Raw genomic sequence first — 26,135 nt, 5'->3', positions numbered from 1 at the left:
ACAAGAGAGGACAAGTTATGAAACATACATCTTGATGTAGCAATCTACACTTTGCCCTTTTGAATCTGCAACACAAATTGCAAGATAAACAGGAGGAGTTTGGATTACTTTGTCACAATGGAACAGTCATCATTCTGCAAAAGCTCCAGATTCTGCAGTTGCCTGTGCTTATATGTTTCTCGGGAATCAATAAATCTTCAAAGGAGTCAACATCTATGTGAAAGACCGTGAGGTTTAGTAGCCCAGGTAAAATTTAGGAGCCAGAAGATCAACATTCTTTTTTAAAGTTTTTTTTAATTTTCAAAACAAACACAACACATACAATCTTCCTTTTTTTACATATTGTAGGAAGTATATCAGTTGGTTACAAAAGACTTTCATGTATCTCTTTCACAGTCATCAAGCATAATTCATATTAACTCAAGTATTTTAACTCAGATATTTATACATCTTACCGTCATTAAACCTCCATTTTCATATGACTATAGTTGTTTAAACGTCCATCATAAAATATACCAAGATTTAATACATAACCACATACTGGCATTTCCTTTACTGTTTCTAAAATCCTCCAATGACACTGAATCTTTATGTCCTATTCTAGCTAAACATCCATAATATTTAAAAACAAAGTTTTCTCTCCTTCTTTCCAAATCACTTTTTACAATTTACATCTCTTTTCCTTATATTGTACATATACATATACGTATACATATACGTATATGATAAGGAGGAGGACCTATGGCTTAATGGTTAAGACCTCTGCCTAAGATGTAATTCAGTACAGGTTCGAATCCCAGTAAGGGTATGGCTAGCTGATGAGAGCTAAATAGCTTGAAATAGATCTATACTAGTCTCCCTTTATTTATTTATCAGCAGAAATACAAATACAAATACAAATACAAATACAAATACATATACATATACATATACATATACATATACATATACATATACATATACATATACATATACATATACATATACATATACATATACATATACATATACATATACATATACACATACATACATACATACATACATACATACATACATACATATATATATATATATATATATATATATATATATATATATATATAAAGTCACAACCCCTGGTATGCCCAAATATGGGAGGAAGGTCACACTTCCACTCTCTGTCTTCGGCTCGTCACAAGAGACCATCCAGACAGAAACCCAATATTTTTTACTGTTGCCTTTTTGTTACATTTGTTATATTTATGCTGATAAATAAATAAAGGGAGACTAGTATAGATCTATTTCAAGCTATTTAGTTCTCATCAGCTAGCCATAATCTATGTTGGGAATCGAACCTGTGCTCTATTGCCTCTAGGCAGATGTGTTAACCATTGAGCTACAAGGCTCGACTCCTTATCAGCCAGCCAGGGTGAGAGGTATATATTTAAAGTCATAACCCCTGGTATGCCGAAATATGGGAGGAAGGTCACACTTCCACTCTCTGTCTTCGGCTCATCACAAGAGACCATCCAGACAGAAACCCAATATTTTTTACTGTTGCCTTTTTGTTACATTTGTTATATTTATGCTGATAAATAAATAAAGGGAGACTAGTATAGATCTATTTCAAGCTATTTAGTTCTCATCAGCTAGCCATAATCTATGTTGGGAATCGAACCTGTGCTCTATTGCCTCTAGGCAGATGTGTTAACCATTGAGCTACAAGGCCCGACTCCTTATCAGCCAGCCAGGGTGAGAGGTATATATTTAAAGTCACAACCCCTGGTATGCCCAAATATGGGAGGAAGGTCACACTTCCACTCTCTGTCTTCGGCTCGTCACAAGAGACCATCCAGACAGAAACTCAATATTTTTTACTGTTGCCTTTTTGTTACATTTGTTATATTTATGCTGATAAATAAATAAAGGGAGACTAGTATATGTCTATTTCAAGCTATTTAGCTCTCATCAGCTAGCCATACCCTATGTTGGGAATCGAACCTGTGCTCTATTGCCTCTAGGCAGATGTGTTAACCATTGAGCTACAAGGCTCGACTCCTTATCAGCCAGCCAGGGTGAGAGGTATATATTTAAAGTCACAACCCCTGGTATGCCCAAATATGGGAGGAAGGTCACACTTCCACTCTCTGTCTTCGGCTCATCACAAGAGACCATCCAGACAGAAACCCAATATTTTTTACTGTTGCCTTTTTGTTACATTTGTTATATTTATGCTGATAAATAAATAAAGGGATAAATAAATAATAATAAATTTATCAGCATAAATATAACAAATGTAACAAAACAATGTAACAAAAAGGCAACCTAGTAATCAAGACTTAACTGAATCTAACTTAATTCTTTTTATTATTATACAATTGTATCACAGCGGCCAGTTATTTTGCCGGATTTGGCATTGGTTACTAGTCGGGCCCCACCCAGTGGCCTAGGACGTCTTAACGTATTTTCGTAATATGTGTGCAGATCCAAGCAGTGCGGCTTTTTGCATTTGACTGATGGTGATTTTGTCAATTTTTAACTGTTTTAAATGTAATTCCAGTGCTTTTGGAATGGCACCCAGTGTGCCAATTACCACTGGAATTACCACTGCTGGTTTGTGCCATAGTCATTGAATTTCAATTTTTAAGTCCTGGTATTTTGCAATTTTTTCATGTTCCTTCTCATCGACCCTGCTATCACCTGGTATTGCGATGTCTATGATTGTGACCTTATTTTTCTCAACCAGTGTGATGTCTGGTGTATTATGCGCCAGTATTTTGTCCGGTTGTATACGGAAATCCCACAAGATCTTGACCATCTGATTTTCGGTGACTTTTTCAGGCTGATGTTCCCACCAGTTTGTTGCTGTTTTAATATTATAATTTTTGCACAAATTCCAATGGATCATTTGTGCTACCGAATTGTGAGGCAATTTATAATCAATCTGCGTGATTATTTTACAGCAGCTGAGTATGTGATCAACAGTTTCATCGGCTTCTTTGCAAAGTCTGCATTTGGCATCATCAGAGGATTTTTCGATTTTGGCCTTAATGGCATTTGTGCGGATAGCTTGTTCTTGGCAGCCAGGATTAGTGACTCTGTTTCTTTCTTTAATGTACCTGTTGTTAACCATAACCAAGTTTGTTCACTGTCCACTTTATCTTTTATTTTTTTCAGAAATTGGCCATGCAGTGCTTTGTTCTGCCAACTCTCCATTCTTGATTTTATCACATCTTTTCTGTATTCTTGTTTCGTCTGTTGGGCCTTCAGTAGATTTTTGTTCTTTACTTCGATTAATAGATGTTCTTGACTTTCCTTTAAATAATCAGCCAGTGCATGTTTTTCTTCTTCAACTGTTTGCTTCACTTGTAATAATCCTCTGCCACCTGATTTTTGGGGCAGGTCAGTCTATCAGTATCACCACGTGGGTGTAAACTGTAGTGCATTGTCATTAGTTTCATGGTTTTTCGGTCCAAAATGTCCAAATCAGATTGTGTCCAGTTAACTATACCAGCTGTGTATCTTATAACTGGTATTGCCCAGGTATTTAGGGCCTTGATTGTATTTCCACCATTCAATTTAGATTTCAAAATTTTCCTAACACTGTTGGTGTACTCTCCCCTGACAATAGCTTTTACTTCTCCATGCTTGATGTTATCCAACTGCAGAATGCCTAAGTATTTGTAGGCTTCATATTCATTGCATTTAATTAGTTGGCCATTGGGCATTTCAATTCCCTCACATGCAAATATAATAATGGAAATGTTCAGAGACTTATCATTAATATATCACAAAGTACTGACATGCATATTATGCACAACTATAGAAACAGAAAAAGGTCCAAAACGATCCAAATATATGAATGTAGGAATTAAGGTGAAAAACAGTCAGGAGGGGCAAAGGATGCAACTCAGATATAGAGAATTATAGTAGGATATAAATTCACCTTTAGAAGCTAAACTAAGCTTGAAAAAGCAGAGGAAGATGTAGAGATGTAGTAAACAAGAAATCACATCCCCATTTGACTGCTGAGCAAAGTTTATTTTGTGTATATTTTCTAAGAACACCACTATCTTTCCTAATGAAATTTGGCTTCTGCCCTGCTGAGTTTGCTATTTCTGGCAGCCAATCATTTGGGACCCAACATTCCACCTCCACAACCTAATTGTTCAAAAACGTTTCCCCTGTTGCAAAGCTGAGCAGTAGGTGGCTTCAGGAAAGGCAGCGGAGTTGACTTCTACCAACATGAGGGCAGCTGGAATTCTTGTCCTCTGTCTCTTCTCCTCCATCCTGTCAACAGGTAAGGAATTTAATTTCCTTGAAACTGAGATATAGAAACTTTAGAAGACTCCAGGAAAGGGATGTAAGGCAGGCAGGTTGAGGAAGCCTCTGGTCAATTGTTCTACTACAAATCAATTTGTTGTGTTCCCATCGGAAGTTAGAACAGAATTGAAAAAAATGACTTACAAATGGTCCTAACACTTTCAACAACAGCAGTATTCCCACAGCCAGGTATCAAATTTTGGGCGTGAAGCAGCTGTTTGCATGTCTTAGGAAATATGATCCCCATTTGCAACCTTCCTGACCAGCAGCGTCAATGGGGGGAAGGCAGATTTGCTGAACAGCTTCACTTAATGACTGCAGTTATTAACTACCACAAAAAGGTTAGCGGTACAAAAAATCTCTCTCTCAATCTCAACTTCCATTTCCACAAGCTGATCTCCTCTCCCACCCTTCCACAGGTCCCCAGCAGAAAAATAACAACAGGGGAGACATGCTTAGTCAACCAGATTATAACAGGAGTCTTGAATGTAAATGCTAGGAGGAGAGAAAAACATAGAAGGGTGACACTGATCATTGGCATGACTATGTCTTTTATTTATAGTGACGTCTCTAAAGTGTGAACAATGTGTTGCCCTTGGAACTGAATGTGAAGAAGATAATGTGAAGGTGGTGGAGTGCAAAGACGATAAAGAGTTTTGTTCTACTGTAGTTGTCAATTCTACTTTATGTAAGTGAAAATTGAGTTTGTTCTCAGGCATGTCCATCACTTGGTTTTTGCAACATCAAAGAATAACCTGCCCATGTTTCCCACTTTTATATAATATGCATATATTTATTAGAACACAGAACATCCGAGTTAGAAGGCACTTTGGAGATCTTCTAGTCCAATTCCCTTCTCTTGCAGGAGACACTAGATTAGACCGTTTCAGACAAATGGCTGTCCAGTCTTTTCTTACAACCTCCAGTATTGGACCATTCACAACTTCTCGTGAGAAGCCGTTCCACTGATTGATTGGTCTCATTGTCAGTAAATTTCTCCTTAGTTCTTGGTTGCTTATATCCTTGCTTCTTATCCTGCCTTCAGATGCTTTGGAGGATAAGTTGACAATTCCAGTGGCAGCCCCTCAAATATTGGAACACTGCTATCATACAGTACTAGTCCTTCTTTTTACTAGACCTACCCAATTCCTGCAACCGTCCTTCATAAACTTTAGCCTCCAGTCCCCTAATCATCTTTGTTGCTCTTCTCTGCACTCTTTCTGGAGTCTCAACATCTTTGCCGACATATGTCACCCATTCAACTGTCAAACAACAGTAAAATGCTAAAATTTGGCATCTAGGTTGTTCTAAAATGTGATTAGGTTTGGGACATTCCTTCAATGGGTGTCATCTTGGGGGTTCAATGAGGGATAGTAGAAGTCCTATGTAATTTTTAAAACTTTGATTAATTGACATGTACAAGGGGACAAGAAAGGACGAGTTATGAAACATACATCCTGATGTAGCAATCTACACTTTGCCCTTTTGAATCTGCAACACAAATTGCAAGATAAACAGAAGGAGCTTACACGACTTTGTCACAATGGAACAGTCATCATTCTGCAAAAGCTCCAGATTCTGCAGTTGCCTGTGCTTCTATGTTTCTTGGGAATCAATAAATCTGCAAAGGTGTCAACATCTATGAGAAAGACCGTGAGATTTAGTAGCACAGGTAAAATTCAGGAGCCCGAAAATCAACATTCTTGTCCTTCCTCAGTTGCAGAGGTCAACTGGACAGTTAATCTCTGCAGGTCCAAGAACGGGAATATTGGGATATGTGCTAGGTTGGGAGGAGGAAAACTCAGCCATGGAAATTCAAAAGTTTGGGTCAGTACACATTTCTTAAAGTGAAATAAACACAGGTATTCAGCTATTTCTTCCAAAATAAAACAGCCAAATGAACATGTTTCATATACAATTCGTCATTTTCTGCTGAGTTCCATATTTCTTTTTCTAATTCCCTTCTGCAGTCGAAGCTCCAGTGAGTTTAATTGTCAAAGAATGTGCAACTCGTGAGCAATGTTTTGAAGGCCTCTTTAGCACCACAACAGTAGATGATAGATTTGAAATAGCCAGAGGTAACTGTTGCCAGACTGATCTCTGTAATGCAGAAGTGCTTCCGTGTAAGTATCTACACCTTAATGCAACCTTTTCAAACTCTACCTTTTTGAGCTTCAGTGATGAACATAGTTTATATAATACCTATCACCTACTCCAAGCTATAGACTCTGAGCGACATACAATAATTCAATGAAAAGAAACATTACTATATGTAATGTAGTTACATGTAATATGTAGTTAGCAATAGCAATAGCAGTTAAACTATACACCGCTTCATAGGGCTTTCAGCCCTCTCTAAGCAGTTTACAGAGTCAGCATATTGCCCCCAACAATCCAGGTCCTCATTTTACCCACCTCGGAAGGATGGAAGGCTGAGTCAATCCTGAGCCGGTGAGATTTGAACAGCCGAACTGCAGAACTGCAGTCAGCTGAAGTAGCCTGCAGTGCTACATTTAACCACTGTGCCACCTCGGCTCAGTTATGACCAAAATTATCCTATCCATTATGAACTAATGTGGAACCGCTTCTGTATAAGTATCTACACTTTAATACATTATTTTCCATGTCTAGGTTTTTTGAAAACTCTTGCTTTTTGCAAAGAAACTTGGGTTCCTTGATTCCATCTGAGCTGTAATTGAACTCAAATATGAGAAAAGAATGTCAAGTTGGATAGACATTTAAAGGGTTAGTGGTGATCATGAAACTTTGCTAACTGGAAAATTTGCTTCCTCCAGTGGAAAATTATGAAGACTTTCAACCAAATGGGTTACAGTGCCCAGCCTGCTTTGAACTAGATGAGGATTCTTGTGAAGCCAATCAATCTGTAGCCTGCATTGGCCAAGAGGATCGGTGTCTTAACATAACCTATACCACAGTAGCAGAGTTTTGTGAGTAGACATTTCCTTCCTTCCTTTTTTTCTTCCTTCCTTCCATCCTTCCTTCCTTCCTTCCTTCCTTCCTTCCTCCCTTTTTTTATAAAGGAAGATGATCTATTTGTAGAAACCTTATTGAACATTTAATATATGGTAACCAGATCTGTACCAGGTTTTTCAACAATCTTTATGGTTCCATAAAGGCCACTAGAACATCAAGGCCAAACAGTATAAATAGCAAAGAAACAATCTGCATTACTTTATAATATCTATGCTATAGAGTCTCATATGCACCTTTTCTGCCTTTTTTTTATCCACAGTTTCAAATTTCACTGAGAAGTCCACTTTCCAAGGATGTACGACAAAGAATTCATGTTCCTTCCCTATAGGAGTGTCTGAGATGGCTCATGGATTGATTCAGTTCAATACCACCACCCTGGAATGCAGAAATGCAGCTTCTCCTGAACCTGATCATCAGTGATTGTTGGGAAGAGCCAAACCTTCTTTGCAATTATTGGGATATTTTTAGAAAATGAGAAAGCTGGAGATTTAATAGTGAATTAAGTAGTGCTTGAAATCAAAGATGCTTCTGAGTCTTACCTGAGTGGTGGAAAACTGGAAAGCTGCGGCAAAAATATTGAAATATAATCCTTTGACACCACAGCTCAATAAAATATGTTTTTCAATCCTCAAAGTCCACAAAAGCAGAATAAAAATAAATTGCTATGACAAAGGAATCTGCATTCAGTTTTTTTCTTTGGAATTTATATAAGCAAAGGTGTTCTGAATAAAATAGCTGTGCTGCCATAGAGAAATGGGAAATGGAGCAACCAGCACGAGAGATGGAGGAGCAGGGAAAGAGAAAAGGCTTTGTGTCATTTTTTCGTGTGAGAATTTGGATTGATTGACCAAACTCTTTTTAGTCCCAAAAACCTTTGTTTCCCTGCACACAATGCCAAGAAACATGATGGGAAAATGAGATGGAGCTGGAAGTCAGGAAAAGAAATGCTTGGGGGAAGCAAAGGCCTCGGAGGAGGTGGGGTGGGGTGGGGGAGACAGGTTTCATGGCACTGCCCTACAATGGAGAAATGGGCAACTGAGTGGCCAGTGTGAGAGGAGGAGGAGCTTGCTTTTCCTCTTTCCCTGTTCCTTCTCCTTCCCTCCTGCCAGCTGCTCAGTTGCCCATCCATCCCTCTGTGTGTGTCTCTGGAATCATCCGGTGCCTTAGTCCACCACACAGTCTGGGGCCGGAGGGCTGGTTAGAGGAGTGGTGAGATGCCAAAATAGCCTCAGGTCAGGCTGAGCAAGGCGAGGAATAACTGGGAGGGGAGGGGTGAGCCGTGAGGCGTGGTGATTCAGCCAGTTCACTGACCTGCACACAAAGTTAACAACTGCTTTGACTGAACCGGTGCAAACCGGCTGAATCTGACCACTGGTCATCAGTGTTGATTCCCTTTACACCCCCACCCAAGAGATCAGTTCTTTCCAACATTACAGATGAAGTTGCCCATTGAAGAAAAGTGGAACTGTTGCAAATCAGTACTTCAATCAACTCCTCATCCTCAAAATTGGACCAGTAGAGGGCAGTGGTCAGAGAGAGTTTTAAAAGGAGCAAAAGAGGTTTACTACACCAATACAGATCTTGACCAAGGCCACCCGCTTCTATGACCAAGGCCTTTTCCATCCCATGCCTGTAGCCAATTGAAATGGCCCAGATATCAGCCATTCTGTAATTGGTTTTTCATCTCCATCTCAATAATCGCCACTGAAAAAGGAAGGATGGTAATTGGTCAGTTAGTTACCTAGCACCTCTGAATCCAGGGCGGGAAGAATTATGATCACAATTATAACATAAGAAGCAAAGCACTACTTCATTTTCACTTGTGGAAGCATCTGATAAATTGTTCTACTAGAGGTTGTTCTTGACATATGTCCATTTGCTCAATGGCCATTTGAAGTTACAACAGCACTGAATACAGTTAAATTATACCTGTATTTTAATCTTTATTTCTTGTAAGTAGAGTTGGAGGTCAATAAATATAGTATTTATAATAGAAGCCGCCCCATTGCCCTGGGAAGAAGCCGCCCCATTGCCCTGAGAAGCCGCCCCATTGCCCTGGGAGACCCAGTCTATCACTAAATAACTTTTATTGTTGGCGTGCGGGCTTGTGTCCCAAACAGGGGGAGGGGGGATCCTATGGAAGTGCCTGCCTGGACTAGAGAACTAGCTCTCTCCCCTCACTACAATCCTGCAGCCCTGCAACGCACCCCAGCTGATTTTCCCTTTTCCCCTTTGGCACGGCATTTATCTTACATCTTGCCATTGCCTCCATCGGCTTCCACCTATTGTTTAACTGCCGGGGCTGTGACCCCAGGACTTCAACGACGGGTTCCTCGCTGTGCTGGCTGTGTTGGTTATTGTTTGCTGCTGATGCCATCTCAAGAGAGCCACGTCCGACAGAACTATTTACTGAACTCTTCTACATTGGACGCCATTGCTCTGGAAAGGCAAGGTACCTGGAGCTTAGACTCCCTCCAGTGGCCACTACTGGTACTTTTTGTCAGCTTTGGGCTGGTTTACTATTTTAGACTCCCCCCTGTGGCCATTACTGGTACTTTCTTTATCTTTTTTAACATCTACCCACCCTTTCTGCAATTACATCCTCTGGGCTTCCACACGCGCGAACAAACTGTATCTGCCCGACCAACATTACTTTTCGCCACCCCAGGGAAACCATCTCAGTCACCTAGACTTTGCCTTCCCCAACATCGTTGGCAAACCGGACTAAACATCGTTGGCGGTCTTTTTAACCGCCTAGACTCTTGGGACCTTTCCAACTGCGTAAGAAGGGAAGAAATGCCATCTTCCCCTTCTGTATATTTTTCGTATGACCTTTTGTAACATCTTCGCACGCTGCGCAAATTTTTTAAACGGTATGGTGAGTGTATGGGACTTGTATGTGTGAATTGAATGATCCCACTTTTATTGTTATTATCGTTGTATTTTTGTGTTTTAATTATCATGTGGGGATTGTTTGTGTGAGCGCCTGAGTATGTCTGATTCGGAGGACCTGCCGGGGAATGCGGGGGTCACTGGGGTAGTTGGGGGGACCACGGCCACGGGAGTGGGTCGGAGCATTGCGGTCGTAACAGGGAGGGGCAGATATGGCGGGGACTTTAGGGCTGGCCATTACCGGGGAAGGAGGGTTCGCTACATCACAGAGATCCCTCCTTTCGGCCCTATGAGTCCCACTCCGAGGCAAGATGGCACGAGTAATCAGGACCCTGGTCTCAGGCTGCTGTCGCTAAATGCCAGGTCTGTTTTTCACAAGGCTCCCCTCGTCTGGGACTTAATTTTAGATGAGAGGGCAGACCTGGCATGTATTACTGAAACATGGCTGGGCACGGAGGGAGGAGTCCCCCTCGTAGAGATGTGCCCAGACGGATTTCAGGTGCTTCATCAGCCGAGAGCCCAGGGAAGGGGTGGCGGTGTGGCTATTGTTGTCCGGGAGTCTTTAGCACCTCGTAGGATCCCTGCTCCGGAGCTTGTCGGGTGTGAGTCCCTACTGGTGAAGCTGGACCTCAAGGGTCAAGTGGGTCTGCTGCTAACGTACCTGCCTCCCAACTGCGTTGCAGCAGCCCTCCCCTCGCTCCTCGAGTCGGTAGCCGAGCTAGCAATTGAGTTCCCTAGGCTCATGGTCCTGGGGGACTTCAATTTGCCTTCACTCGGTGAACACTCTGATGGAGCGCAGGAGTTCATGGCTTCCATGACAGCCATGGGCTTGACCCAGGTAATCCGAGGCCCAACCCACTCAGCGGGTCACACACTCGACCTCGTATTCCTCTCGGAGCAGTGGATTTGTGATCTTGGTCTGAGGGGTAATGAGATCATACCCCTGTCGTGGTCAGACCACTGCCTACTGAGGCTAGACTTCCGCAGGCCAAACCCCCACCATAGGGAGGAGGACCGACCAGGTGGTTCCACCCCAGGCGACTTATGGACCCCTTAAGGTTCCAGACGGAGCTTGGGGCTATTCCTGTTACTCTCGCCCACAGTTCGGCAGAGACTCTTGTTGCTGCCTGGCACTTGGCAGCATCGGAGTCTCTTGACCGGATTGCGCCACTACGGCCCCTCCGGGTCGGCGGATCCCGGAGGCCTCCTTGGTTCACTGAGGAGCTCCGGGAGATGAAGCACCGGAGGAGACACCTAGAGCACTTGTGGAGGTCCGATAGGTCCGAATCGAACCGAGCACTTCTGACAGCATGCACCAAGGAATACATCCGGGCACTAAGGACAACTAAAAGTACACACATTGCCACCTTGGTTGCGTCCGCTGAGTCCCGCCCAGCCGCCCTGTTTAGGATAACCCGCTCCCTCCTAAATAGGAGGGAGGCAGGGGACTCCTTACAGGGTAAGGCTGAGGAGTATGTCCAGTTCTTGGTGGACAAAGTTGCTCGGTTTCGGTCGGACTTGGACTCCACTCCCGCAGATCCAGCCGAGACACAGGGGGATAACTTGGCAGACCATCTCTGGGTTGAGTTTCAGGATGTTGCCTCCGGGGATGTGGACAAGGCTATGCGAGCTGTGAGCGCCTCCACCTGTATACTGGACCCGTGTCCCTCCTGGCTGGTTGCCAACAGCAGTGAGGTGACATGAGGCTGGATCCAGGCGGTCGTTACCGCCTCCCTTCAGGAGGGGCACTTCCCCGCCGCACTTAAAGCGGCGGTGGTGAGACCCCTCCAGAAGAAACCATCCTTGGATCCAGCCGTTCTTAATAACTACCGTCCAGTCTCCAACCTTCCCTTTGTTGGGAAGGTTGTTGAGAAGGTGGTGGCCTTCCAGCTTCAGCGTACCTTGGAGGAAGCTAGCTATCTTGACCCCTTCCAGTCCGGCTTCAGGCCCGGCTACAGCACAGAAACCGCTTTGGTCGCATTGACCGATGATCTCTGGAGAGCCAGAGACCGAGGCCATCCCTCTATCCTGGTTCTCCTCGACCTCTCGGCGGCTTTCGATACCATCGACCATGGTATCCTTCTGCGACGACTGCGGGAGGTGGGGGTGGGAGGCACTGTTTTACAGTGGTTCTCCTCCTACCTCTCGGACAGGTCGCAGTCGGTGTTGGTGGGGGGGGCAGAGATCGTCCCCGAGGCCCTTAACTTATGGGGTGCCGCAGGGCTCGGTCTTATCCCCCCTACTATTCAACATATACATGAAACCGCTGGGTGAGATCATTCGGAGGCACAGAATAAAATACCATCAATACGCGGACGATACACAGTTGTATCTGTCCGCCCCGTGCCAACTCAATGAAGCGGTGGACATGATGAACCGGGGTCTTGAGGCCGTTAGGGACTGGATGAGAGGTAACAAACTGGTACTCAACCCAGACAAGACCGAGTGGCTGTTGTGTTTTCCTCCCAACAATTTGGCCAACGTTCCATCACTCAGGCTGGGGGGTCAAAATTTATACCCCTCAGACAGGGTCCGCAACTTGGGAGTCCTCCTGGACCCACAGCTGACTTTTGACCATCATTTGTCAGCTGTGACCAGGGGGGCATTTGCCCAGGTTCGCCTGGTACGCCAGTTGCGGCCCTACCTGAATCGGGAGGCCCTCACAACAGTCACTCGAGCCCTTGTGATCTCTAGGCTGGAATACTGCAATGTGCTCTACATGGGGCTGCCCTTGAAGAGCATCTGGCGACTTCAGCTAGTCCAGAATGCGGCCGCGCGAGTGATCGTGGGCGCACCACGGTTCGCCCACATAACACCGATCCTCCGTGAGCTGCGCTGGCTACCTGTTGATCTTTGGGTGCGCTTCAAGGTGCTACTTACCATTCATAAAGCCCTCCATGGTAGTGGATCTGACTATTTGAGAGACCGCCTTCTGCCAGTTACCTCCCTGCGTCCCATCAGATGGCATAGAGTAGGCCTCCTCCGAATTCCATCCGCCAGTCAGTGCCGACTGGTGACTACGCGGAGGAGAGCCTTCTCAGTTGCAGCTCCGACGCTTTGGAACGATCTCCCCGTGGAGATTCGCACCCTCACCACCGTCCAGACCTTCCGCACAGCCCTCAAGATCTGGCTATCCCGTCAGGCCTGGGGATAAGACCCTAACCTCGCCCCACCCGAATGCTGAATGAATGTTGTGTTTTACTGGTTTATTTTTTTATTCACATTTTTCTTTTTTTCTTGTGTTCTGTCTTGCACTCCCTCCCTATTAATTGTAAGCCGCCCTGAGTCCCCTCAGGAAAAAGGGCGGCCTATAAATGTCAATAAACTATGAAACTATGAGTAATAAGTAATAGAAACTAAGGGCCAGGAACTAAAATCTGTCTCCAAAAATAAAAATATAATAATGGAAATGTTCAGAGACTTATCATTAATATATTACAAAGTACTGACATTATATATTACGCACAACTATAGAATCAGAAAAAGGTCCAATATGATCCAAATATATGAATGTAGGAATTAAGGTGAAAAACAGTCAGGAGGGGCAAAGGATGCAACTCAGATATAGAGAATTATAGTAGGATATAAATTCACCTTTAGAAGCTAAACTAAGCTTTGAAAAAGCAGAGGAAGATGTAGAGATGTAGCAAACAAGAAATCACATCCCCATTTGACTGCTGAGCAAAGTTTATTTTGTGTATATTTTCTAAGAACACCACTATCTTTCCTAATGGAATTGGGCTTCTGCCCTGCCTGAATTTGCTATCTCTGCTAGCCAATCATTTCTGACCCTACATTCCACCTCCAGCAGCTGATTCTTCACAAACATTTCCCCAGTTGCAAAGCTGAGCAGTAGGTGGCTTCAGGAAAGGCAGCGGAGTTGACTTCTACCAACATGAGGGCAGCTGGAATTCTTGTCCTCTGCCTCTTCTCCTCCATCCTGTCAACAGGTAAGGAATTTAATTTCCTTGAAACTGAGATATAGAAACTTTAGAAGACTCCAGGAAAGGGATGTAAGGCAGGCAGGTTGAGGAAGCCTCTGGTCAATTGTTCTACTACAAATCAATTTGTTCTGTTCCCATCGGAAGTTAGAACAGAATTGAAAAAAGTGACTTACAAATGGTCATAAAACTTTCAACAACGGCAGTATTCCCACAGCCAGGTATCAAATTTTGGGCGTGAAGCAGGTGTTTATATCCATTGCATGTCTTGGGAAATGTGATCCCCATTTGCAACCTTCCTGACCAGCAGCATCAATGGCGGGAAGGCAAATTTGCTGAACAGCCATGTGATTCACTTAATAACTGCAGTTATTAACTACCACAAAAAGGTTAGCGGTACAAGAAAGTGAATCTCTCTTTCAATCTCAACTTCTCTTCCATTTCCACAAGCTGATCTCCTCTCTCACCCTTCCACAGGTCCCCAGCAGAAAAAAGCAACAAGAAGGGAGACATGCTTAGTAAACCAGATTATAACAGGAGTCTTGAATGTAAATGCTTAGAGGAGAGAAAAACATAGAAGGGTGACACTGATCATTGGCATGACTATGTCTTTTATTTATAGTGACGTCTCTAAAGTGTCAACAATGTGTTGCCCTTGGAAATGAATGTGAAGAAGATAATGTGAAGGTGGTGGAGTGCAAAGAAGATAAAGAGTTTTGTTCTACTGTAGTGGTCAATTCTACTGTATGTAAGTGAAAATTGAGTTTGTTCTCAGGCATGTCCATCACTTGGTTTTTGCATCATCAAAGAATAACCTGCCCATGTTTCCCACTTTTATATAATATGCATATATTTATTAGAACACAGAACATCTGAGTTAGAAGGCACTTTGGAGATCTTCTAGTCCAATTCCCTTCTCTTGCAGGAGACACTAGATTAGACCGTTTCAGACAAATGACTGTCCAGTCTCTTCTTACAACCTCCAGTATTGGACCATTCACAACTTCTTGAGGCAAGCCGTTCCACTGATTGATTGGTCTCATTGTCAGTAAATTTCTCCTTAGTTCTTGGTTGCTTATATCCTTGCTTCTTATCCTGCCTTCAGATGCTTTGGAGGATAACTTGACAATTCCAGTGGCAGCCCCTCAAATATTGGAACACTGCTATCATACAGTACTAGTCCTTCTTTTTACTAGACCTACCCAATTCCTGCAACCGTCCTTCATAAGCTTTAGCCTCCAGTCCCCTAATCATCTTTTTTGCTCTTCTCCACACTCTTTCTGGAGTCTCAACATCTTTGCCGACATATGTCGCCCATTTCACTGTCAAACAACAGTAAAATGCTAAAATTTAGCATCTAAGTTGTACTAAAACATGGTTAGGTTTGGGACGTTCCTTCAATGACTTATCTTGGGGGTTCAGTGAGGGACAGAAGAAGTCCAATGTAATTTTTAAAACTTTGGTTAATTGACTTGTACAAGGGGACAAGAAAGGACGAGTTATGAAACATACATCCTGATGTAGCAATCTACACTTTGCCCTTTTGAATCTGCAACACAAATTGCCAGCTAACAAGAAGGAGCTTACACGACTTTGTCACAATGGAACAGTCATCATTCTGCAAAAGCTCCAGATTCTGCAGTTGCCTGTGCTTATATGATTCTTGGGAATCAATAAATCATCAAAGGAGTCAACATCTATGTGAAAGACAGTGAGGTTTAGTAGCCCAGGTAAAATTTAGGAGCCTGAAGATCAACATTCTTGCCCATCCTCAGTTGCAGAGGTCAACTGGCCAGTTAATCTCTGCAGGTCCAAGAACTGGAATATTGGGATATGTGTTGGGTTGGAAGGAGGAAAACTCAGCCATGGAAGTTCAAAAGTTTGGGTCGGTACACATTTCTTAAAGTGAAATAAACACAGGTATTTAGCAATGTTCCCTCTAATTTTTTTTCAGTGTGAGCAGAAAAGTATAGTGTTTGAGCGGCATATTTTCATGCCTGAGCACCTGAATTTTTTTCACAGATGTCACCTAAGACAACAACAACAAAATCAGTATTATTTGAAACTCAAAGTTATGTTTATTCAAGGTACCCGCTTAATTAAAAGTGTTATATAATATCAGTATCACTTAACAACGCTCCTGCTTAGCAACTAAAATGTTGGCTCAGAAAGTCTGGCATTTGAAGCACGCAAGTCTTAAAGCTGCAGTTACAAGACCCTTGCACCCCTAACCCTTTAGGGGAAAAAAACCCCAGGGGTCTTCAAACGTGACAGCTTTAAGACTTGTGGACTTCAACTCCCAGAATTCCTCCCTGAGGGGAATTATATATTTGGACTGTTTCATAGTTACATTAGAGAACTACATTGTTAGAACTTAGTACAAAAGATACCTTTCATCTGAAAATCCAAATAGAGTAAACCTGCTATTATCCCAGAGCACTAATGTCATTTGTCCCAATCTGTTTTACGAGTCTTTATTAAAATAGATAGAAATATTTTCACTAAATTTTGTAGATCTATATTTCAGGAACCTATCAGAAGTTAGGGCAAGATAAGAGTGGAAGAATGAATTTTGTTGCAGGTCATGGGGATTTTTTCAGCATCTTAAAAGTGGAGTGCATGTGCATTGAACTAGCAATACCCATTTAATAACAAAACGAAATGGCTGAATTAAATTTGGTAAAGTTGCAAGCGAGCTGTAAAAAGCTTGTGGTTTTTAAAATCATAGAATCAGAAGGGATACTGGAGGTCTTCTAGTCCAGCCCCTTGTCCAAGGCAGGAGTCTTTATATCATCTGAGACAAATGGCTGTCCAGTCTTTTGAAAACCTGTAGCAAATGAATTAAGATTCCATTGATTTTAATTGTTCTTACTGTCAGATTTCTCCTTATTTCAGGCTTGAGTCTCCTTCTGACAAGTTTCCATTGCTTCTTGTCCTGTCCTCAGGTGCTATTGCTGCTGTCTCCTCCTCCTCCTCCAACAGCACCAACACATTTGCTGCCCAGCGCTGCGGCTGAGGTGAAGCCGCCAAACCTCCCGCTGGCGCCCCCGCAGCGTTGGGCGGAAATCCGGCAGTGCTGTTGGAGAAGGAGGAGGCGAACCAGCCTGCCACCGCCGGCCCCGTCGCTCTTCCCGCCCCCTTCCCAGCCCCACAGTCCAGCGGACACAGCAGAAGCAGCCCCGGGTCTCCGCTGCCGCTCCCCACATGCTCTTCAAAACAAGTCTGGGGAGGTCCTTTGCAGGCGGCCAGTTGTAGCCGCCTGCAAAGGACTTCCCCACGTTTGCTCTACAGAAATCTCTGTGCGGCAGTTAGAAACTGCTGCGTGGGGGTTTCTTTCCACGTGCGCAGCCGCGCAGCCACGCACCTTAGAAGGAAGAGTGGTATTTAGCTATTTCTTCCAAAATAAAACAGCCAAATGAACATGTTTCATATACAATTCGTCATTTTCTGCTGAGTTCCATATTTCTTTTTCTAATTCCCTTCTGCAGTGGAAGCTCCAGTGAGTATAATTGTCAAAGAATGTGCAACTCGTGCGGAGTGTTTTGAAGGCCTCTTTAGCATCACAACAGTAGACAGTAGATTTGAAATAACCAGAGGTAACTGTTGCCAGACTGATCTCTGTAATGCAGAAGTGCTTCCGTGTAAGTATCTACACCTTAATGCAACCTTTTCAAACTCTACCTTTTTGAGATTCAATTGATGAACATAGTTTATATAATACTTATCACCTACTCCAAGCTATAGACTCTGAGCGACATACAATAATTCAATGAAAAGAAACATTACTATATGTAATGTAGTTACATGTAATATGTAGTTAGCAGTAGCAATAGCAGTTAGACTTATACACCGCTTCATAGGGCTTTCAGCCCTCTCTAAGCGGTTTACAGAGTCAGCATATCGCCCCCAACAATCCGGGTCCTCATCTTACCCATCTCGGAAGGATGGGAGGCTGAGTCAACCCTGAGCCGGTGAGATCTGAACAGCCGAACTGCAGAACTGCAGTCAGCTGAAGTAGCCTGCAGTGCTGCATTTAACCACTGGGCCACCTCAGCTCAGTTATGACCAAAATTATCCTATCCATTATGAACTAATGTAGAACCGCTTCTGTATAAGTATCTACACTTTAATACATTATTTTCCAACTCTAGGTTTTTTAAAAACTCTTGCTTTTTGCAAAGAAACTTGGGTTCCTTGATTCCATCTGAGCTGTAATTGAACTCAAATATGAGAAAAGAATGTCAAGTTGGATAGACATTTAAAGGGTTAGTGGTGATCATGAAACTTTGCTAACTGGAAAATTTGCTTCCTCCAGTGGAAAGTTATGAAGACTTTCAACCAAATGGGTTACAGTGCCCAGGCTGCTTTGAACTAGATGAGGATTCTTGTGAAGCCAATCAATCTGTAGCCTGCGTTGGCCAAGAGGATCGGTGTCTTAACATAACCTATACCATAGTAGCAGAGTTTTGTGAGTAGACATTTCCTTCCTTCCTTCCTTCCTTCCTTCCTTCCTTCCTTCCTTCCTTTCTTCCTTCGTTCCTTCCATTTTTTTATAAAGGAAGATGAACTATTTGGGGAACCTTTATTGAACATTTAATATATGGTAACCAGATGTGTATCAGGTTTTTCAACAATCTTTATGGTTCCATAAAGGCCACTAGAACATCAAGGCCAAACAGTATAAATAGCAAAGAAACAATCTGCATTACTTTATAATATCTATGCTATAGAGTCTCATATGCACCTTTTCTGCCTTTTTCTTATCCACAGTTTCAAATTTCACTGAGAAGTCCACTTTCCAAGGATGTACGACAAAGAATTCATGTTCCCTCCCTTTAGGAGTGTCTGAGATGGGTCATGGGTTGATTCAGTTCAATACCACCACCCTGGAATGCAGTAATGCAGCTTCTTCTGAACCTGATCATCAGTGATTGTTGGGAAGAGCCTAACCTTTTTTGCAATTATTGGGATATTTTTAGAAAATGAGAAAGCGGGAGATTTAATAGTGAATTAAGTAGAGCTTGAAATCAAAGATGTTGTGAGTCTTACCTGAGTGGTGGAAAACTGGAAAGCTGGGGCAAAAATATTGAAATATAATCCTTTGACACCACAGCTCAATAAAATATGTTTTTCAATCCTAAAGTCCACAAAAGCAGCATAAAAATAAATTGCTATGACAAAGGAATCTGCATTCAGTTTTTTTCTTTGGAATTTATATAAGCAAAGGTGTTCTGAATAAAATAGTTGTGCTGCCATAGAGAAATGGGAAATGGAGCAACCAGCAGGAGAGAAGGAGGAGCAGGGAAAGAGAAAAGGCTTTGTGTCATTTTTCGTGTGAGAATTTGGATTGATTGACCAAACTCTTTTTAGTCCCAAAAACCTTTGTTTCCCTGCACACAATGCCAAGAAACATGATGGGAAAATGAGATGGAGCTGGAAGTCAGGAAAAGAAATGCTTGGGGGAAGCAAAGGCCTCGGAGGAGGTGGGGTGGGGTGGGGGAGACAGGTTTCATGGCACTGCCCTACAATGGAGAAATGGGCAACTGAGTGGCCAGTGTGAGAGGAGGAGGAGGTCTCTTTTCCTCTTTCCCTGTTCCTTCTCCTTCCCTCCTGCCAGCTGCTCAGTTGCCCATCCATCCCTCTGTGTGTGTCTCTGGAATCATCCGGTGCCACAGTCCACCACACAGTCTGGGCCGGAGGGCTGGTTAGAGGAGTGCTGAGATGCCAAAATAGCCTCAGGTCAGGCTGGGCAAGGCGAGGAATAGCTGGGAGGGGAGGGGTGAGCCGTGAGGCATGGTGATTCAGCCAGTTCACCGACCTGCACACAAAGTTAACAACTGCTTTGACTGAACCGGTGCAAACCGGCTGAATCTGACCACTGGTCATCAGTGTCGAATCCCTTTACACACACACACCCAAGAGATCAGTTCTTTCCAACATTACAGATGAAGTTGCCCGCTGAGGAAAAGTGGAACTGTTGCAAATCAGTACTTCAATCAACTCCGCATCCTCAAAATTGGACCGGTAGAGGACAATGGTCAGAGAGAATTGTAAAAGGACAAGACACCAATCAGATCTCGAAAAAGGCCACCCTCTTGTATGACCAAGGCCTTTTCCATCCCATGCCTGAAGCAAATTGAAATGGCCCAGATTTCAGCCATTCTGTAATTGCTCCCTCATCTCCATCTCAATAATCTCCACTGGAAAAGGAAGGATAGTAATTGGTCAGTTAATTACATAGCACCTCTGAATCCAGGGTGGGAAGAATTATGATCACAATTATGACATAAAGAGCAAAGAATTGTTGCAGAACATGACGGCCTTAAGCATTCTCAGGATACAGGAAAGGTTTATTTGGCAGCCAGGTTCAGAAAATTAGTGAAATAGCTAACTCTTGTGACTCAGCAGAAGTTTGCTGTGGGTTAAGTCGGGATGCAAGATTAACAATGCAGCTGGGGCTCGTTAGTGGCGTCTTCTGGTGATTAAAGGACGGATGGTGCCACGCCCTGGTTGCAGGAGTCAACATTCATTGATTCATTCATCATTCGTTCATTCATCGGTCATGCTTTGTTTGTGAGAGACACTTGGAGAAGTGCTTTGCTTTCTTTTTGGACACCTGGTTTTGCCGTAAGAGATTTTGTTTTGCATTCTGTTATATTCTTGTCAGAGACTTTATTTATGTTTATTTTTGGGCTCGAAGCCAGTCTGAGCCGAGGACTGATAAAGTTAGTTTCTTTTAAGTTTGTCTGCCTGTCGTCTGTTAACGAGCAAGGAAGGGGGGGACAGAACAGCTAACATTGTAAATTCTGAACAACCTTCATTATCGAAGCACACGTTCTTATACATTCTCAAAGGCAGCATAATACTTAACTCATTTCTTATTGGTTCCCAGCCTTCTTCCCCCTTTCTCCAGCGTTTATCCCTCCCCTTGCAATGTGGGTGTCGAAACGCCCCCCCCCTCCTCCAGATTTCCGACCCCCAAGTGTGGGGGGAGGGATCTTTCCAAAAGATCCAATTTTGGGGAGAGGGGTGATCACGGCTGGTTCCGTGCCCCTCCCCTCAACCCGATCAAAGATCTCTTCCTTTCTCCACCAGCTGAGGAATTGGCAAAGTGAATTTTTTGAAAAGATTTTTTGAAGGTGGGACTTCAGCTCCCAGAATTCCACACTTTGAAGAGGGGGGATTCTGGGAGTTGAAGTCCACAATTGCTCTTGAAGAGAAAGCTTTAAAAGGAGATGAAGGCCTTATTTCTCCTTTTGTTACAGGTATGGATTATGTGTCAATAATGAACTTTATCTGAACCTTGTGGTTTGGACTTTTGACATAGGGACGTTGGCTGGAACATCATGTGATTAGAGGCTGAAGACATTTCTTTTAAGTAAGCTTCTCACTATCCTTTTTATGCCACGTTTTCATTTTTATATTTTTAATCCATATTTTATTCTACTTTAGTATCACTTCATTTTCACTTGTGGAAGCATCTGATAAATTGTTCTACTAGAGGTTGTTCTTGACATATTTCCATTTGCTCAGTGGCCATTTGAAGTTACAACAGCACTGAATAGAGTTAAAGTATACCTGTATTTTCATTTCTTATAGGTAGAGTTGGAGGGCAATAAATATAGTAATAAGTAATAGAAACTAAGGGCCAGGAACTAAAATCTGTCTCCAAAAATAAAAATATAATAATGGAAATGTTCAGGGACTTAGCATTAATATATTACAAAGTACTGACATTATATATTACGCACAACTATAGAATCAGAAAAAGGTCCAAAACGATCCAAATAAATCAATGTAGCAATTAAGGTGAAAAACAGTCAGGAGGGGCAAAGGATGCAACTCGGATATAGAGGATTATAGTAGGATATAAATTCACATTTAGAAGCTACACTAAGCTTTGAAAAAAAACAGAGGAAGATGTAGAGATGTAGTAAACAAGAAATCACATCCCCATTTGGCTGCCGAGTAAAGTTTATTTTGTGTATATTTTCTAAGAACACCACTATCTTTCCTAATGGAATTTGGCTTCTGCCCTGCCTGAGTTTGCTATCTCTGCTAGCCAATCATTTCTGACCCTACATTCCACCTCCAGCAGCTGATTCTTCACAAACATTTCCCCAGTTGCAAAGCTGAGCAGTAGGTGGCTTCAGGAAAGGCAGCGGAGTTGACTTCTACCAACATGAGGGCAGCTGGAATTCTTGTCCTCTGTCTCTTCTCCTCCATCCTGTCAACAGGTAAGGAATTTAATTTCCTTGAAACTGAGATATAGAAACTTCAGGAGACTCCAGGAAAGGGGTGGAAGACAGGCAGGTTGAGGAAGCCTCTGGTCAATTGTTCTACTACAGGCCCATTTGTTCTGCGGCCATCTGAAATTAGAACAGCACTGAAAAAAGAGACTTACAAATGGTCCTAACACTTTCAACAATGGCAGTATTCCCACAGCCAGGTATCAAATTTTGGGCATAAAGAAGCTGGCATGTGTTTATATCCGTTGTATGTCTTGGGACATATGATCTCCATTTGCAACTTTCATGACCAGTAGCGTCAATGGGGGAAAGGCAGATTTGCTGAACAGCCATGTGATTCACTTAATGACTTTAGTTATTAACTAGCACGAAAAGGTGGTAAAACTGGGCACAACTCACAATGTTACTTAGCGACGCAAGCTCCAGTCCCAATTGTGGTCTTACATCACGGACTACCTGTAGTAGTTGCAGGATCAATGACCATGTCTTAAAGAATATCAAGAGAGCCAATTTGGTTTAATGGCTGAAGGTTTTGTATTAGGAATGAATCGCTATGAGTCTAGTCATTCATGAGGAACACAAAGTAGGCAAGTGACATTCGACCATTGGGCCAAAAACTAGGCAGGTGACTCTTTCTCTCAGCCTTAAGAAGATGTTATTGACACACCAAATCTATAATGTATCAAAACCCTGCATCGCCAAGAATCAACAGTCAAAGCAGATATCAAAAATTATTCAGAATTCATAGACATTGAGAATTCAAGTGCTTGCAAAAAAAAAATAGCATCCAAATGGCTTCTTCACAAAACTGGTCAACGGTATGAATACCAAAAGATGGGATGATCCAGTGTCATATTAAAATGTTAGCAGTACAAGAAGGTGAATCTCTCTCTCAATCTCAACTTCCCTTCCATTTCCACAAGCTGATCTCCTCTCCCATCCTTCCGAAGATCCCCAGCAGAATAAAACAAGAAGAAGGGAGACATGCTTAGTCAACCAGATTATAACAGGAGTCTTGAATGCAAATGCTAGGAGGAGAGAAAAACATAGAAGGGGACACTGATCATTGGCATGACTATGTCTTTTATTTATAGTGACGTCTCTAAAGTGTCAACAATGTTTTGCCTTTGGAACTGAATGTGAAGAAGAGAATGTGAAGGTAGTGGAGTGCAAAGAAGATGAAGATTCCTGTTCTACTGTACTTGGTAATACTTCTTTAGGTAAGTGAAAGTTGAGTTTGTTCTCAAGCATGTCCATGACTTGGTTTTTGCACCATCAAAGAATAACCTGCCCATGTTTCTCACTTTTATATAATATGCATATATTTATTAGAACACAGAACAACACAGAACAGTAAAAATTCCTCACCAGCTGAAAACATTTTCTCTTTCCATATCCTTCCGTTTTGGAGCCGCCCCAACTTCATCAGCCATTTGGCTGGATTTTTTGTCACTGGCTTGAAGAGCTTCTCTTGGATCAATCAGAGACTTTGCGATCTCTGTGTTATACATTAGCAAGATGTATTCTTCCTGTTCACCACCCCTACGGGACGGTTTAGGTCCATTTGGACCACCCAGAGGCAAAAGTATTGACTGCGATCTCAGAGCATTGAGATGCAATTTAGGCTCCTCCCTCTCAGAAGATCAACATTCTTGTCCTTCCTCAGTTGCAGAAGCTTAATTGGCCAGTTAATCTCTGCAGGTCCAAGAACTGGAATATTGGGATATGTGCTGGGTTGGGAGGAGGAAAACTCAGCCATGGAAGTTCCCAGAAAAGTTTGAGTCAGTACACATTTCTTAAAGTGAAATAAACACAGGTATTTAGCTATTTCTTCCAAAATAAAACAGCCAAATGAACATGTTTGATACGCAAATCATCATTTTCTGCTGAGTTCCATATTTCTTTTCCTCATTCTCTTCAGCAGTCAAAATTCCAGTGAGTTTCATTAACAAAGAATGTGCAACTCGTGCGGAGTGTTTTGAAGGCCTCTTTAGCATCACAACAGTAGACAGTAGATTTGAAATAACCAGAGGTAACTGTTGCCAAACTGATCTCTGTAATGCAGAAGTGCTTCCGTGTAAGTATCTACACCTTAATAAAACCTTTTCAAACTCTACCTTTTTGAGCTTCATTTGATGGACATAGTTTATATAATACCTATCACCTACTCCAAGCTATAGACTCTGAGCGACATACAATAATTCAATCAAAAGAAACATTACTATATGTAATGCAGCTACATGTAATATGTAGTTCTTCAATTATGACCAAAATTATCCTATCCATTAATGTAGAACTGGTTTTGCGTAAGTATCTATACTTTAATACATTATTTTCCAACACTAGCTTTTTTTAAAACCCTTCCTTGTTGCAAAGAATCTTGGGTTCCTTGATTCCATCCGAGCTGGAATTGAACTCAAGTATGAAAAAAGAATGTCAAGTTGGATAGACATTAAAAGGTTTAATGGTGATCATGAAACTTTACTAACTTGAAAATCTGCTTCCTTCAGTGGAAAGTTATGAAGACTTTCAACCAAATGGGTTACAGTGCCCAGGCTGCTTTGAACTAGATGCGGATTCTTGTGAAGCCAATCAATCTGTAGCCTGCGTTGGCCAAGAGGATCAGTGTCTTAACATAACCTATACCACAGTATCAGAGTTTTGTGAGTAGACATTTCCTTCCTTCCTTTTTTTCTTCCTTCCTCCTTCCTTTTTTTCTTCCTTCCTTCCTTCCTTCCTTCCTTCCTTCCTTTTTTTTATAAAGGAAGATGATCTATTTGGAGAAACTTTATTGAACATTTAATATATGGTAACCAGATCTCTATCAGGTTTTTCAACAATCTTTATGGATCCATAAAGGCCATAAGAACATCAAGGCCAAACAGTCTCATATGCACCTTTTCTTCCTTTTTCTTAGCCCCACTTGGAAATTTCACTCAGAAGTCCACTTACCAAGGATGTACGACAAAGAATTTATGTTCCCTCCCTTTCGGAATGTCTGAGATGGCTGATGGGTTGATTCAGTTCAATACCACCACCTTGGAATGCAGAAATGCAGCTTCTTCTGAACCTCATCATCAGTGATTGTTGGGAAGAGCCAAACCTTCTTTGCAATTATTGGGATATTTTTAGAAAATGAGAAAGCGGGAGATTTAATAGTGAATTAAGTAGATCTTCAAATCAAAGATGCTTGTGAGTCTTACTTGAGTGGTGGAAAACTGGAAAGCTGGGACAAAAATATTGAAATATAATCCTTTGACACCACAGCTCAATAAAATATGTTTTTCAATCCTCAAAGTCCACAAAAGCAGAATAAAAATAAATTGCTATGACAAAGGAATCTGCATTCAGTATTTTTTTCTTTGGAATTTATATAAGCAAAGGTGTTCTGAATAAAATATCTGTGCTGCCATAGAGAAGTGGGAAATGGAGCAACCAGCAGGAGAGAAGGAGGAGCAGGGAAAGAGAAAAGGCTTTGTGTCATTTTTCGTGTGAGAATTTGGATTGATTGACCAAATTCTTTTTAGTCCCAAAAACCTTTGTTTCCCTGCACACAATGCCAAGAAACATGATGGGAAAATGAGATGGAGCTGGAAGTCAGGCAAAGAAATGCTTGGGGGAAGCCAAGGCCTCTGAGGGTGGGGTGGGGTGGGGGAGACAGGTTTCATGGCACTGCCCTACAATGAAGAAATGGGCAACTGAGTGGCCAGTGTGAGAGGAGGAGGAGCTTGCTTTTCCTCTTTCCCTGTTCCTT

The 26,135-nt window shown here is 42.4% G+C and overlaps 3 protein-coding genes across 6 annotated transcripts in view; all 3 read left to right on the top strand.

Moving 5' to 3' along the window:
• The window catches only part of LOC116515280 (phospholipase A2 inhibitor subunit gamma B-like), a 27,769-nt gene extending 2,082 nt beyond the window's left edge, over positions 1-25,687 (top strand). The window contains exons 1-5 of one of the 4 annotated variants that reach the window (XM_032227220.1): positions 22,205-22,369; positions 23,476-23,601; positions 24,306-24,458; positions 24,892-25,044; positions 25,299-25,687. In XM_032227220.1, coding sequence (XP_032083111.1) covers positions 22,315-22,369; positions 23,476-23,601; positions 24,306-24,458; positions 24,892-25,044; positions 25,299-25,465 — 654 coding nt within the window. In that variant the 5' untranslated portion in view covers positions 22,205-22,314 and the 3' untranslated portion in view covers positions 25,466-25,687. Of the gene's footprint in view, positions 1-22,204; positions 22,370-23,475; positions 23,602-24,302; positions 24,459-24,891; positions 25,045-25,298 lie in introns of those variants that run through there. The other 3 variants (XM_032227218.1, XM_032227221.1, XM_032227219.1) reach the window with 3 other exon arrangements.
• LOC116515282 (phospholipase A2 inhibitor and Ly6/PLAUR domain-containing protein-like) lies at positions 4,158-7,940 on the top strand. Its single transcript, XM_032227223.1, has 5 exons — positions 4,158-4,282; positions 4,868-4,993; positions 6,276-6,428; positions 7,101-7,253; positions 7,559-7,940. Exons 1-5 carry the CDS (start codon positions 4,228-4,230, stop codon positions 7,717-7,719), a joined length of 648 nt encoding a protein of 215 aa, XP_032083114.1. The 5' UTR covers positions 4,158-4,227; the 3' UTR covers positions 7,720-7,940.
• LOC116515283 (phospholipase A2 inhibitor and Ly6/PLAUR domain-containing protein-like) lies at positions 13,983-19,317 on the top strand. Its single transcript, XM_032227224.1, has 5 exons — positions 13,983-14,141; positions 14,755-14,880; positions 17,621-17,773; positions 18,448-18,600; positions 18,903-19,317. The coding sequence occupies exons 1-5, from the start codon at positions 14,087-14,089 to the stop codon at positions 19,061-19,063; spliced, it is 648 nt and encodes a 215-aa protein (XP_032083115.1). The 5' UTR covers positions 13,983-14,086; the 3' UTR covers positions 19,064-19,317.
• Positions 25,688-26,135: the final 448 nt, after the last annotated feature.

Source organism: Thamnophis elegans, chromosome 12 (assembly GCF_009769535.1).
Source record: "Thamnophis elegans isolate rThaEle1 chromosome 12, rThaEle1.pri, whole genome shotgun sequence".
NCBI lineage: Eukaryota > Metazoa > Chordata > Lepidosauria > Squamata > Colubridae > Thamnophis > Thamnophis elegans.
The sequence above is the reverse complement of the archived record's forward strand: the minus strand, read 5'-3'. Positions and strand labels throughout refer to the sequence as shown.